General features: G+C 38.2%; 1 protein-coding gene across 1 annotated transcript in view; it reads left to right on the top strand.

Annotated features, from left to right (window-relative positions):
- Positions 1–14,702, top strand: part of LOC310953421 (ryanodine receptor 2-like) — a gene marked incomplete at both ends in the record, with an annotated part of 60,918 nt that overhangs the window by 36,434 nt on the left and 9,782 nt on the right. The window contains 26 exons of the mRNA XM_083922457.1: positions 40–360; positions 853–1,090; positions 2,035–2,122; positions 2,216–2,302; positions 2,473–2,634; positions 3,156–3,218; positions 4,164–4,292; positions 5,469–5,581; positions 5,896–5,992; positions 6,740–6,870; positions 7,500–7,551; positions 7,731–7,784; positions 8,689–8,788; positions 9,046–9,125; positions 9,827–9,903; positions 10,034–10,107; positions 10,401–10,481; positions 10,753–10,841; positions 11,037–11,165; positions 11,291–11,395; positions 11,686–11,767; positions 11,877–13,168; positions 13,318–13,379; positions 13,560–13,704; positions 13,847–13,933; positions 14,397–14,603. Of these exons, the coding sequence (XP_083778583.1) occupies positions 40–360; positions 853–1,090; positions 2,035–2,122; positions 2,216–2,302; positions 2,473–2,634; positions 3,156–3,218; positions 4,164–4,292; positions 5,469–5,581; positions 5,896–5,992; positions 6,740–6,870; positions 7,500–7,551; positions 7,731–7,784; positions 8,689–8,788; positions 9,046–9,125; positions 9,827–9,903; positions 10,034–10,107; positions 10,401–10,481; positions 10,753–10,841; positions 11,037–11,165; positions 11,291–11,395; positions 11,686–11,767; positions 11,877–13,168; positions 13,318–13,379; positions 13,560–13,704; positions 13,847–13,933; positions 14,397–14,603 (4,145 nt within the window). The remainder of the gene's footprint in view (positions 1–39; positions 361–852; positions 1,091–2,034; positions 2,123–2,215; positions 2,303–2,472; positions 2,635–3,155; positions 3,219–4,163; positions 4,293–5,468; positions 5,582–5,895; positions 5,993–6,739; positions 6,871–7,499; positions 7,552–7,730; positions 7,785–8,688; positions 8,789–9,045; positions 9,126–9,826; positions 9,904–10,033; positions 10,108–10,400; positions 10,482–10,752; positions 10,842–11,036; positions 11,166–11,290; positions 11,396–11,685; positions 11,768–11,876; positions 13,169–13,317; positions 13,380–13,559; positions 13,705–13,846; positions 13,934–14,396; positions 14,604–14,702) is intronic.

Genomic DNA, 14,702 nt, shown 5'->3' with positions numbered 1-14,702 from the left:
TGTTTTCTCAGCCTTATTTTCCATATATTTTTCTGTCAGACCTGGGCATGCCAGAGCAGGTGGAGGACATATGTCCCCTTCTGCCCTCTCTGGAAGAGGCTCTGAGGGAAGTGGAGGAGTTGGCAGGCGCTGGCGCTGGGGCTCGCCAGGCTCACTACATCCATGTCACAGAGGTCACTTTGCCTATGCTGTGCAGCTACGTGTCTCATTGGTGGTTCTGGGGCCCTGTGGGTCAGCCAGAGGCCCCAATCTGCTCTGCTGTCATCCCTCAACATGCTAGTGAGCTTCTTGGCCACATCCTCCGTATAATCCACAACCATGTGGGAGCCAGCCAGGGTGACTGGATGAAGCAACTGGCAGGTATTGTGATCATGTACAATACCCAGTTCGGAGAAGCAGCCATTATGTCACGGTCTGTGAAGTCGCCAGACTCCAGTGACAAAATCAATGATTTAACCTCAGAACATGGAAGTTGATGGTCTACTGCTGCCTCGATGACTGAGTTTGTGTTATTGTGTGACTTTGATTTTTTTCAAGGGTTCAGAACTAACAAAATTTGAGTCAATTGAGTCTGGTAACTTGTCAAGAGAGACGTAATGACTTCAATGGCCTTCTCCAGTAGGTAATACACTGACTATGGATAATATAACCCCACTTCATAAATCTGAACAAACCTCCAAATATCTGTTAACAATACAAAGCAGTACTTGGTGAATTACTTTCGTCATGATTAGCCACTGGGACTGACTAGCTTACTGCTACTTCCGCTATTTCACCAGAAGTTTCACCCATGATCATTTCTACAGTAATGCCCCCGAGAATTAGGTGATTAACAGTTTTCATATCTTTCAGTTTTTTCTCAGCCAATTATATGCAAAGCCCACATTGGGCTGTTAAAGAGCCACTTCCTGCCACTGATGGAGAAGTTGAGGAAAAGGGCTGAATGTGTGCTGCTAGAGGAGGAGCAGATGAAAGCTGATGGGTGTGATGCCTCCGAAGCAGAGTTGCAGATACAGGAGAAGTTCACTGCGCTGGTGCGAGACCTCTACGCCTTCTATCCCCTACTCATCCCATTTGTGGATTTGAATCGGTAATGCACACAGCCAAGGAGCTTGGATGTTATTTTCTGAAGCCAAAAGCTTTTGGAGTAATTAAAAGTTTTTATAGACTCTATCAAAAGTAAAACTTACTTTACTATATTTTATAGAATAGGAAATTTGTCTTTGACTCATCGGAGACATGACGGAGAACATATCACATAATAAATGGAAAACAATGACAACACAACACAGGGTGGCCCAATCAGCACAAGAATGAAAACTTCCCGTGGAGCTCAGTTACACTTACAGAATAGATGGATAGACTCAGGGTGGCAGTTAAAATGTAAATGCACAAGTTAACATAAAAATAAGAACAATACATAAAAAAAGCATGTGGTGCAGCCCATGTTTGTAAATATTTACCTTGTTTGTAAAGAATACTGGGATAAAAGAGTTTTTAAATTTGTTTAGTCTGCAATGATATAGTCTACCTGATGGTAGCATTTCACACTGTGAAAACAGGACATGGGAAAGGTCGCAGTATCTGTTCCAGCACTGATCAAAAATGGACCAGGTGTTTTTGTATTGTTTCTGGCCATTTATTTCCATTGCAGTTTGGACTAAATGAGATAATTTTGCTTTTAAAGCCACAGGGAGATTTCCAAACCAGGCCATCATGCCGTATCTGAGTGTGCTCTCTAGGGCAGCCTGGTAAAACATTATGCTCTGCTCCACGTCGCTTTTATTGACCTTACCCGATCAGTCATTATCGTCTGGCCTCTGAAGTTCTCGAGAAACCTTTTGGACACCACATTTTCCAAAATGTTTGTGAAACAATTGTAAACATTGAAAAAACAAACAAATTAAACATCATTTTTTTGAAGATGCATAGAGTAAAATTTTTGTCACTGAGTGTTTATTTACCGGAATAAATGCTTTACAGGAATACATTTTGTAATGATACTGTGATGTATTTTGGTTTGTCTTCTCTCAGAGCCAGCTGGCTGAAAGAGTCAAACCCTGACGCTGAGCAGCTGTTCAGCATGGTTGCAGAAGTCTTTATATTCTGGGCCAAATCTCATGTGAGGATGACACTTGTGATTTTTATATATTACTCTCAATGCTATCCATGTGATAAATCACGTCATTTTTCTTCCCATTGTTGGCTGCAACAGAATTTCAAATGGGAGGAACAGAACTTCGTGATCCAAAATGAAATCAACAACCTTGCTTTCTTGGTCAACAATGACAAAATGTCCAAGGTCAGCCATATTTATATACTGACATCATGACATTGTGCTGACACTGGTGTGCAAGAAGCAGCATCTCTTTAAATCAAAGGCACTACTAGTAGTTAAATGGTAATCACAAAAAAGTTGGCAGCCAGTTAAGCCTCAAAGTTAAATTATCTTCATTGTTCTGTAATACTCAGTTCGACCATGAGAAGAGGAGGATGAAAAGGAAGGGGGATCGTTATTCCACACACACCTCTCTGATTGTGGCTTCCATGAAGAGAATGCTCCCTGTGGGACTCAGGGTTTGTTTTCAAAGTAACCACAGCCTTATCATGCTGGCTAAGAACGGCTTCACTCAGGTCAGTTGGAAATGTCCCAGCATTAATGTAGCCCTCGTGATGACAAAACATTTTATGTAAATCACAGTGTAATGAGTTTATGTATGTGATAAGGACAATCAAAAGCACTGCAAACAGACTGAAATACAGCTTCCATTCATGAGCTGTAACCTCTGCTCACCTACGAATGCCAAAGACTGACACACACACACACACACACACACACACACACACACACACACACACACACACACACACACACACACACACACACACACACACACACACACACACACACACACACACACACACACACACACACACACACACACACTATGCAAATACTTTTTTATATTGCAGTTTTTCCTAATACAACTATATGTGCTTCAACTTCAACATTGTACTATAAAAGTCACTTTATCTAATTTTTATCACTTGTCTTTGTATATATTTTGCTTTTATTTTTATTTGCATTTATTTGCTATTACCTATTTATATATTTATAAGTGTATGTAATGTTGGCCATCGATTGCTTTTCACAGAAGAACACTGAAGATGAGATTCGAGAACACATTTTGGAGTGTTTTATACATCTTCAGAGTCAGGTAAAGATTTTTATTTTTGAGTTCTAAACATTTATGTAGTAATTGACTGAATATTTTAATTTCAAAAAGTAGTTTTATATATATATATATATATATATATATATATATATATAACACTTTTTAAAATTGTATTTATTTGGGATACACAAAAAGCTTGGGCAAGATTCTTATAATACAAAATTAAAGAAAATCCTAGATGGGTCAATTGTCATGGTTAATTCCTATATCAGTCTATCCTTAGCTTGGGCAGACATTAAGTGTCACTGAAGGTCTTTTCTACATTCTGCAGACATTCTGCATATTCATTACCATGCCTGAGTAAATATGACTTTTAATTTGTGGAAGGCAGCAAGTGTGTGGTAAATTAAATCAAGGAATGTTTTTGTAGCCTGCAAAATCATAAGCTTTATATAATCTCAGTCAGTCAGACATCAATGTGACACACTCACAATACTATTCAGAATATGCATGCAATATCTGTTTATTTATAAGTCAGTGATAAATATTATTTATTCATAAGTCAATGTTGAAAAAAGCAGAAATTCTGCTTTGTCATTAGCATAAACAAACTTTTAAACAAACATTTGATCATATTTCTGCACAGCCCATGACCCATCCTTTGTTGTTTGTATGAAAGGTAGTTATTATTTTCAGTATAATAGTAAGCCTTGTTGTTGTGTATTACATGAGATTTCCTGCAAGGAAATTAAAGGCAACGGGCAATGTAAGATTGAGGATAGCAGCTTGATTCCTTAATAATGTTTATTAGCCTACCCATTTCAAACCGAGCTCCTTGTTCTGAATTCTCTTTTCTCATTGCCAGCGCCCTTTTCCCCCTGAAATAAGAACCTCTACAGCAGTCTCTCTCAAAATATCTTTAATTGAAAGGTTGAAATATAAAAGATAAAGGGAATACATTTGGCATACTTTTTTTTCTCTTTTTAGGCTTCAAACTCCTTGAGGCAGGAGACCCTTTATGAAGAACACTCAAGCCAGTTAGGGGCCATCACTGACGCCCAAATGACTGTAGACAGGGTTCTGGAAATAGCTCGAATCCTTTATTACATGGACCAGGTAAGCTTTTAAAGCAACATGAAAGACATTATCATTAATTTTTATAACAAATGCTGCTAAAAATGTGTACTGTTACTACTTCACCAGCCAACTGTTGGCTCTGAAGTGACAAGAAGATATTTTTGTCTTGTCAGAATTTCAGTGATGGACCTCCCTTTTATAGACACACTGTCATGGTGTACTGGGACAAAATGGAGCCATCATTGATGTTATTTGTGTCCCCAGTTCTCTTTTTTCTACAATGAATCAGAGTGGCTGGCCTCAGACAGAGAGAGGATGATTGATGATTTTTTAAGGAAACTGAAAGAGTCTTCTGATTTATAACGTTATAAGCTTGCGTCCAACAAGGTTTAATGAGGATTCGAGAGAATGAGAGTTTTTATATACTGTATATATATTTATTGTGTTTATTTAGTACATTTTTACATTGCATTTTGGTTTCAGTTTTTATTCTTATATGTACTGTTAAACATTATACATTAGATATCCTATGCCTTGTCCTCACTGAGTCAATAAAGAAGTCTCAGCGCTTCTCTGGTGTATGTACAGGCTGCACATTTATCCTGTCTATAGAAGTCTTCTTTTTCTCTCTTCTGTAAATAAAGCGACTTCTCTTTATTGATTGCGACCTGCCTTTATCATTAGACCCTTGGAAGGCTCTCTGTTTTTCTTTTTTCTGAGAAGACTCTTTCTTTTTTAGAAGAAATCATGATTAGTTGGTTATTTCCAAGAGCTGTTGTTAACACTACTTAGGGTTTGCCTTCCTTTTCAGCTGTTTGATATTACAAAGCCTGGGAGCTTAGGGGATAGGAGCCATGGGTGTTTTCTTATTCCTGAGGCCTGAGGAAGATCTTGTAGATTTGAAACATTCCTTTGACAAGAGAAATAAACTATTTATTTGGAACCTCCCTGCAGTGAAATATTTTTACCTAGATGGAAATAAATCAGTGCTTGAAATAATCACACAGAAGAGGGCCCAAGTTTGCACACAAATATATTACACTCAAGAAAATAATGCCTTTAGTGCTAAATAATTGAAAGGCAAATGCATGAAGATAAACCTCCCCAACAGCTACCATTGAAACCCCTCAGGGTCTATTGGAGGTTCATGTGCACTACCTTGTTACATTATCTATGCAACATCTTCTTTTTTTTTATCCTTTGTTTTGGGTTCAGGTTGAACACCCCCACAGAAATAAAAAACCTGCCTGGCACAGGGTCTTATCCAAGCAGAGGAAACGAGCAGTGGTGGCCTGCTTAAGGATGGCTCCCCTCTACAACTTACCCAGGTACAAACATATGCTTGCATAAGTATATGAAAGCCGCCTGTGTCTGGTTAGTATTTGATATAGAACTAGTATTTAGATGTTTTTGCCTTGCGTATTATAGCTGTGGTGTAACTCTTCACTCTAGTGGATGCAACAATTATCTCCTTGGATAGGTATAACATACTTTGATAAATTATTAATATTGGGTCTAATTACAGCTCTTTTGTAGTTAAATACTGTCCTTTTATGCTGCAAAGTGTTTTTCAATATCGTATTTGCATTTCTCTATGCAAACGCAAATCTGTTGTCTCTTCACTCTCTCCTCTTCCTCCCAGGCACAGAGCTGTCAACTTGTTCCTCCAAGGTTACAATAAATCCTGGATATCAGCTGAAGACCACAGCTTTGAGGAGAAGCTTGTGGAGTATTTGGCTGTAAGTGAAAAAGAAAGCCATATTGACATTAGTAGTTTAAAATAATGATATAACTTATAAGAGCTAATACAGGCCTATATTGATCAGGTGGGAAACACAAATTGCCAACTTTATTAAAAATGCATATTTTATTCCTCCTTGTCTTAAGTGGGTTCTGTACTTAAATTGATGGATTGATGACCCGGAGTCCACGGAAAGTTTCCCCAAGGGGACAGTGCCGTATAATTGAATTTAATTGAAAGGGTATTTTCTTGTCCTTGGTTAAGCTTTAGCACTATGCTGCTTTTGCAGTATGCATGAAATTTACATGCTTTACTATTTTGTGCTAGAAAACTATGAACGATACTCTCCAATAATCACTAGTTAAATCATATCTATGGCCACTGCTACTCTCCAATTGGGAAACTTCAGAAATAAAGGTTTAATGTATTTCCCACACTCCTTGATGGAGTCCGTTAAATATTTTACTTTGGTCAAGTTGGCAGGTGTGGCGCGAGATTGTGCATGCATTATTACGTTATTAAAAAAGTTAAAAATGAATTGAAAAAGTTAAAACATCAAGGCCGTTTGAGTATGTGTATTGAGCAGAAGTTCCAAATTAATATAGTTGTTTTTTCTGTTAACGTATGTTCATATGTTTGTGTACACTGTTTGCAAAAGATTTATTTAGCTAGAGGCTGTGATATGGCCAGTGTGTGACATTCTTTATGATCACACACTACTGGGTTTACCTTTTATGGTCTGCAGAGGGGAGAAGTGATGGAGCTGTGTGGAGGTGACAGAGAGGAAGAAAAGGATGTGGAAGAAGGTGCCAAACAAATTGATCCCCTCCTACAACTCATTACACTCTTTAGTAGAAGCGCCCTGATGGAAAGGAGGTGTGTGTTTGTGTGTGTTCATTCATTCAGTAAACATGTTGTTCCACCGGTCCAACCCGTCATTAAGAATGTCAATATTAGATTTGTCAGAAGTGTGATTTATTTCTTTCCTCTGTAGCCATTGTTTTCTGTAAACTACAATATACAATATATTGGAATTATTTGTAGGTTTGCCCCACAGAATGTTTGTCCTGCCGTGCCCTTTTTAGTCATGCATGATTTTGTTCACCATTATCATTGACATAACGCTGTGAAATTCTCATAATATTCATGCTAAGACTTTTATGCCGTCTAAGAGCATGATATTAAATCAACCCTTTCTCTCCACGTTACTGTAGAGACAGTAGGGGCGAGGGCTCTCACTTGTACAGTCACTGCAGAGATGTGATCAAATCAGCAAGGTTCCAGGTGTACTAGTAAAGTTAATACAAATGTACAATTCCACTGGGTAAATCTGTGAATAGATTGGTTACACTCTAGTTCCACACACTGCTTAAGGGTGTTTTGAGGAGGGTTCGTGTTTAAGCACTGTGCACGGATCCAGTGAGGATCAGCTACACACTAGCCTGAACCATGTCAAGCTGTTCATACCTTAGTATACATTAATATTAACTCTTACTTCTTCACAGTAAGCTTGGAAATGATGGCCTCTATACATCCTATGCTGCTATTATGGCCAAGGTAATAGACCATGAGAATAATTTCATTTGTAAGATCTTAAAGTTTGTTTATATGTTAAAATAAAAGTTTTTTGTGCACGTCACACGCAATTTAAAACAAAATATTCCAGTTTGCACATTTTGTACCCTTCTACAGTAATTTTTTTATCACCCCCATGGGTTGTGTGTTTGATCTCCCAGAGCTGCCACAGAGAAGACAGTGATGATGAAGAACAGGAGGTGGAAAGCTTTGAAGTGAGAGAATGGGCTCTTTCTTTTAAAATAGATTTTTAGTGTTTTTTGCTTTCAATGTTTAATTGTAATTGGCTTTTCATGTTAAAGAGGAATTTGGGTATTTTTCTACTTGGATGGACCCTAATTCCCGATGTATATGTGTCTAAGTGACTAATAGGAACATCAGTTACAGCACGAACCGGGCTGTAATGTAATGAAATGGGGGCAATTACGGCCGTTAATATACCTCAACTAAAAGTGCTTGTTTTTGCCGCATTCATGCTCAGATTGTTATTAATGCCTGGAAATATGGAGAACTTGCCGTTATCCTGCCATATTTTTCATGTGTAGCCACTGATGCAGGTCAACACAGTAACTTTAGCTAAAAGCATTAACCTACATGTACAGTATCTCTGCATAACAATCTGAGCCTGTCAGTGGCAAAAACAATTTTAGTAGATTGATGTACCTTTGGTAGATTTACGAACATTGACTGTTTACGATTGCCACATTCGATTAGATCACTGCCCAATTCACTGCTGCTGTGCTTTAGCACTCTTGCTCAATACTGGAAGAATTTCAAAAAAATCTTGTTCCCATTAGTCACTTAGATACAAAATACACATGGAAATGGGAGGCCAGGTTGAATACAGAAATTCCCCATTTCTATTTTTTTATTGCAGTAGTGCTAATAAAAAAATATTAAATTAATATTTAATTGATATTTAAGTCACATTAAATGAGAAAGTATTAACGAATATCTGTATAGTATTTAACATTATATATTTACTGTATACATATAAATGTATGTATAAACATGTATATATGTATATAAATATATATACAAATATATGTATATGTCTATATTTTATTCTAAGGCAAGTAACTTGAGATACAGTTTTAAATTGACCTTTCTGTGTCTCAGGAGAAGGAGATGGAGAAACAGAAGTTGCTGTACCAGCAGGCCAGGCTGCACCGTCGTGGTGCGTCTGAGATGGTCCTGCAAACCATCAGTGCCAGCAAAGGTAGGAAAATGTTAAAAATGATTCATAATGCTAATTCTTATAAATTACTTATATTAAAGTTAGTACATTGCTTAGTTGAGGCCAGTTGTAAGTGAGATACTCTTTATAAACTGAATACTGAACCAATGATTAGCTCACTCCTGGACTCAGTACTACTACATATCTTTGTACTTTGCAGCATGATCTGTAGCAATCTCTTATAATTTCCCCTCGATACTGTACATCCTCTGATTGTGATACATGTCACATCTCATCAGGGACCATGGGCTCCATGATTGCCCCTACATTGAAGCTTGGTATTGCTGTTCTCAATGGAGGGAATGCCACTGTTCAACAGGTACAATACTGCATTTGAGGTCCCCCCCCCCGATGAAATCATACAACTTGTGATTATGCAAAACTATTTTAAGGATCCCAATAAAACAAGTCTCTGACATTGACCATTTTCTACCTCTCAGACAGAGTTTAATATCATGAAACAAAATGCTATTAAAAAGAAAAGATAAAATAAAGAAGAAGTAAGATTAAATAAGTGGTGAAATTAGATTGCATTAGATTTATTCCATTCAGGAGAAAAAAATATTAAATATAAGCAAAGCTGTATATTACCAAGTATATTAATGATTACCTAATAAGTAACTAGAGAAGTAAATCTGTAAAATATGGTATAGTAAACTGTAAAATGTGGGCAGCTGATGTAGCATAACAAACAATGATATTTTTAATGAATAGAGATGAATGTTTTCATGTCATGGTGACACTTTGTGTGGTTACTTACAACAGAACCCATCATTTTCTCAGAGGACTTGTTGGTATTTTTGTTCAATTTCAAAGCGGTCCTTCAACATGTACAGATCTTTCCTATTCAGAACTTATCCCTTTCACATGCTGTCTTCTTGTGAACATTTTGCCTTGATGCAGAGATGCTGCAAAGCCTGCAGTAATAATAATAAAAAAAATCATTTAGAGGGAATCATTCCTATCTCTGATTACCTTCCTCCATTTATCAGAGCTTGTCTTGATGCTTTTGTTGGATAGAAAATGCTGGATTATCTGAGAGAAAAGCAAGATGTTGGCTTCTTTCAGAGCATGGCTGGACTCATGGGGTCATGTAGGTGAGTGACTGTAGGAAAAGTCCTGTCAGATGTCACAAAGTCGTCAGACCTTATGTTCTGATTGATGAAAATAGTAGGAGTCAAAGTCTCTTTTATCCTTTTTGTGTGTGTGTGTGTTTTTGTTATCCAGTGTTCTGGATCTGAATGCATTTGAGAGGCAGAACAAAGCAGAAGGATTAGGCATGGCCATGGACGAGAGCTCAGGTACTGTATTCATATGGAAATTTAAAATAAAAAAATCAGTTTCCATGAAGCCATGTCATAACAGAAGAGCCAGCTATGCGATCCCTGGACTTCAACATATTCTAAATTCACACTCCAAATTCCTATTTCTTTGCCTTTCTCAGTCTTGAACATTATCAACAGCTGTCTCCCTTTACTCCATTGTGGCTGGATTTTCGCTTTTCTTACCCCTTTGTAAATACTTTGTACATTCTCTCGCTCTGTTTTACATTTCCTACAGTGTAACTTTATTCCTCGCCCTATCTTTTTCCCAGGAGAGAAGGTGATGCCTGACAAAGACATAACCTGCGACCTATTTCGTTTTCTGCAGCTGCTCTGTGAAGGACACAACTCAGGTTATTTGCTATATGCGGTATCCACCTTCACACTGCCACCAAATTCAGATATATTGTTGTCTATATTAAAAAAACAACCACATACTGTAAATCCCTGTTACAACAGGATTTTTTTTTTACCTCAATGTCACTTTAAAATCTGTTAATAAGAGCTTATAATTGATTCATAATTGCTGTGCAACACATTAGTTTTGCTCTAGTTGACGTTCATCGTCTAATTATATTGTCATCATAGGATGAATTTCACATTCTTTTCAATATGCTTCTTTAGGTTTCCAGAATTACTTGAGAACACAAACGGGCAACAACACCACTGTCAACATCATAATAACCACTGTGGACTACTTACTGAGGGTACAGGTAAGCTGCAGTGATGGTGGACTAACTGACCAAACCTAACTAGTATACAGCTTTTCCCCTTATTTTAGGACTGTAGTGGTTTGATGATCACTGTTAACCTTTATTTAGTTACTGTATGAATACAAGCTAATCTTTGTCTAAAAAATAATGGTTTATTTAAGTTTATGAACCACATCTTTCTGTGCCACACCATAGGAGTCAATCAGTGACTTCTACTGGTACTACTCAGGGAAGGATGTGATTGATGTACACGGACAACAGAACTTCTCCAAAGCAATTGGAGTGGCCAAACAGGTCTTCAACACACTTACTGAATACATACAGGTCAGTCAGTTTTCATGGGTTGGTGTCATAGTGTTTCATGTATAATTCTGTGAGCTCCTATATTTCTGAAAATTTAGATATTTCTTTAAAATTATTTGGCTCACATTATCAGTGTGTTCATCCAGGGCCCGTGTACGGGAAACCAACAGAGTCTAGCTCACAGTCGTCTGTGGGACGCTGTTGTGGGATTCCTCCATGTTTTTGCCAATATGCAGATGAAGCTCTCGCAGGTATAGCACATTGATCCACTGACATTTTTAATTAGCTCATTTCCCTCGAAAATTCAGCTGAGTCATACGATTAATGATGCTCTAGGTAGTTGTGTACTGTAGGGTTTCCACCAGAGAGTCCTCATTTAAGTCTACTGGCAATATTAATACAAAGCATTTACTGTTAATCTGTGTTTGCACATATTGTTAACTGCCACTGGTTATGTGTCTTGTAAATAATTCCAGATATGAAATGATTTTGCTTGTATTTGCTAATGATGTAAATATATAATATATTGTGTTATATACAGGATTCAAGGCAAATTGAGCTTCTGAAAGAGCTTATGGATTTACAAAAGGACATGGTTGTTTTTTTGCTTTCCATGTTAGAAGGTAAGATTTCTACTCATTCTACTGTATTGTTCACCATTTATGATCATAAATGGTTTACAAAGTTTCATTAATCCAGAGCTATATTTCTCTGCTTGTCTCTGCCCTGCAGGCACTGTCGTTAATGGAACTATTGGAAAGCGGATGGTGGATATGTTGGTGGAATCATCAGGGAATGTGGAGATGATCCTCAAGTTTTTTGACATGTTCCTCAAACTTAAAGACTTCACCTCTTCAGATGCCTTCACAGAGTATGACCCTGGTCGTAAGGGCTGCATCTCCAGGAAGGACTTCCAGAAAGGCATGGAGAATTGCAAGCGTTTCTCCCAAGCCGAGATTCACTTCCTTCTCTCCTGCACGAAGACCGGCGAAAGTGAAATTGTGGATTACGAGGCCTTTGTGGATCGCTTCCATGAGCCAGCCAAAGACATCGGCTTCAGCATCGCTGTTCTCCTCACCAATTTGTCCGAACACATGCCCAATGATTCAAGACTGAAGACATTCTTGGAACTGGCAAAGTGTATCTTGACGTACTTCCAGCCATATCTAGGACGTATTGAGATCCTTGGCAGTGGAAAGTGCATTGAACGTGTCTACTTTGAGATCAGTGAATCCAGCCGCACACAATGGGAGAAGCCTCAGGTCAAAGAGTCCAAGAGGCAGTTCATTTTTGATGTGGTCAATGAGGGTGGAGAGAAGGAGAAAATGGAGATGTTTGTCAATTTTTGTGAGGACACAATCTTTGAGATGCAGCTAGCAGCACAGATATCGGGCTCTGACACTGGAGAGAAGTATGCCGACAAAGGAGAAGAGGAAAAGAGTAAGAGTGAAGAAGAGGGGCTGGACAACAAAGGAATGTTTTTCATGTATCACTGGTTGTTGTTGCTCTTATCTCTACTTTCTGTCAAAAACCTGAAGACCCTGATGAAGATGACCCTGAAGGATATCCTTGTGTCAGCTGTGTCCTTCCTCAGATTAATTTTTATAGCTCAGGTCAGGTGTATTTGTGTTGTAATTCGCAGCATCTTATATGTGCTGTACATAGCCTTTGTTAGTGGTGGGCTCATAGAGGGAGCAAAAAGGATGAGGATATCAGACTTGCTCGGGGATATCCTTGAGCCAACTCTTGATGAGGTCATGGAGGTGCCAAGTGGTGTGGATCGGCTGAGGAGGTACTCTGCCAGTTTCTCCTCGCAGAGAGAATTGAGGGAGACGGGGCATGTGGCAGCTGTGACCTCCACCAGTGAGGTGAATGTACTTTCAGACATATTCGGCCTCAAAGTGAAAAAGGATGGAGGTCAGTACAGACTTATAACACAAGACCTCACTACCAGTCTTGATGATTTCAACACTACCGCCAAAACAATTGCCACTGCTGATTTTTCTGAAAAGCATCAGGGGACGGTATGGATTAGTTTGTAACTTTGGATACGAGATATTTTATTCAGCATAATTATCTTTTCTGTATTGCTTTGATACTGAATCTCATTATTATTATTATTATTATTATTATATTTTAATTTCCTCATGCATTTTACTCACAGCAATTTAAGGCCCACACTGCCACAGAGGAAAAAAACGAAGATGGATCAATGCCTGAGTTAGAGAAAGCTAAGTGAGTATCTCATATTATCCCAAGTATTAGATGCTGATTTAGTCAAGGTAGAAAAAATAATTGCAATAGCATTGCATTACATTGGTAGTAATGATAGTACATGGTGGATCTAAAACAAATAAAAAAAACTGCACCATCAAATTGAGCACTGTGGTGTTGATGCCACATGACTGTTTGCAGGGGGAAGGAATCTGAGGAGCAAACTGTAGAAGAGAAAGGAGCAAGAGAATGGAAAGCCAAGAGATGTTTTCATAAGTCAGATGAACCAGAGAGCCAACACAGTGCCCTCTGGGTGATGATAAGCAATCATAACAAGAGCCTGCTGGTAATATACAAATACACTTACACATGCATGAGCACTTATGCGTGCAACATACCAACACAGATGAAGATGCACTTCAGTTTGCATGCACAGGCACAAACGTGCAGGTAGGAAACATCTGAATGTTTTTTCCCCTTTTTTCCAGAATTACTTTGCAAGGAATTTTTATAATATGCGCTTACTGGCTCTGTTTGTCGCCTTTGCAATCAACTTCATCCTCCTCTTCTTTAAGGTGAGAGTTTGCTTGTGAGAGGAATTAGGAATTACATTTGCAGTGGTATCAATTTTGGAAAGTAATTAATTAATTTACTCAAGCACTGTACTTAAGTATTACCGTTTTATGCTTCTTTGTACCTAGATTGCACTGCATTTCAAAGGTAAATAATGCACTATTTAACTTCAATACATTTATCTGACAGCTGTAGTTAGTGGTTATTCTAGAGTATACACACAAACATGGGATCCCCACATAACATATCTGTTATAAATTACACAACATTAACATCACCTTGAGCAATCTGAACAATACAATGCCAAGTAAACAAAATTGCATCACTATTAATAATCCAGTTAGCAGGACTTTTGTATGTAGTTCAGTATTTTCCCCAGAGCCTGTATAACAGTTCAGCAGAGACAGTGTCTTGTATGTCTTTGATGGAGTCACTGTTTCTTTCGGTCTCTTATGGTCTTTGCAGGTAGCATCCTTGCCTGCATCGCAAGAAGAGGAAGCACTGGTCACATCTGTTAAAAGTGAGGAACGGGACACTGGTGCTGACAGCGAGGGCAAGGACTTTTTTGTGCTGGAGGAGAGCAGTGGCTACATGGAGCCATCACTCCGTTTCCTGGCTGTAGCTCACACAATTATCTCCTTCTGTTGTATTATTGGGTACTACTGCCTTAAGGTATACTGGCTCGAGCATGTACCTTTTGCAGATTTACATTAAATTGACATTATCGAATCAGTTTCTCATCATATCGATATAGATCATATTTTAAAACCA

Source organism: Echiichthys vipera (genome assembly GCF_963691815.1).
Source record: "Echiichthys vipera genome assembly, chromosome: 11".
Lineage (NCBI taxonomy): Eukaryota > Metazoa > Chordata > Actinopteri > Perciformes > Trachinidae > Echiichthys > Echiichthys vipera.
The sequence above is the reverse complement of the archived record's forward strand: the minus strand, read 5'-3'. Positions and strand labels throughout refer to the sequence as shown.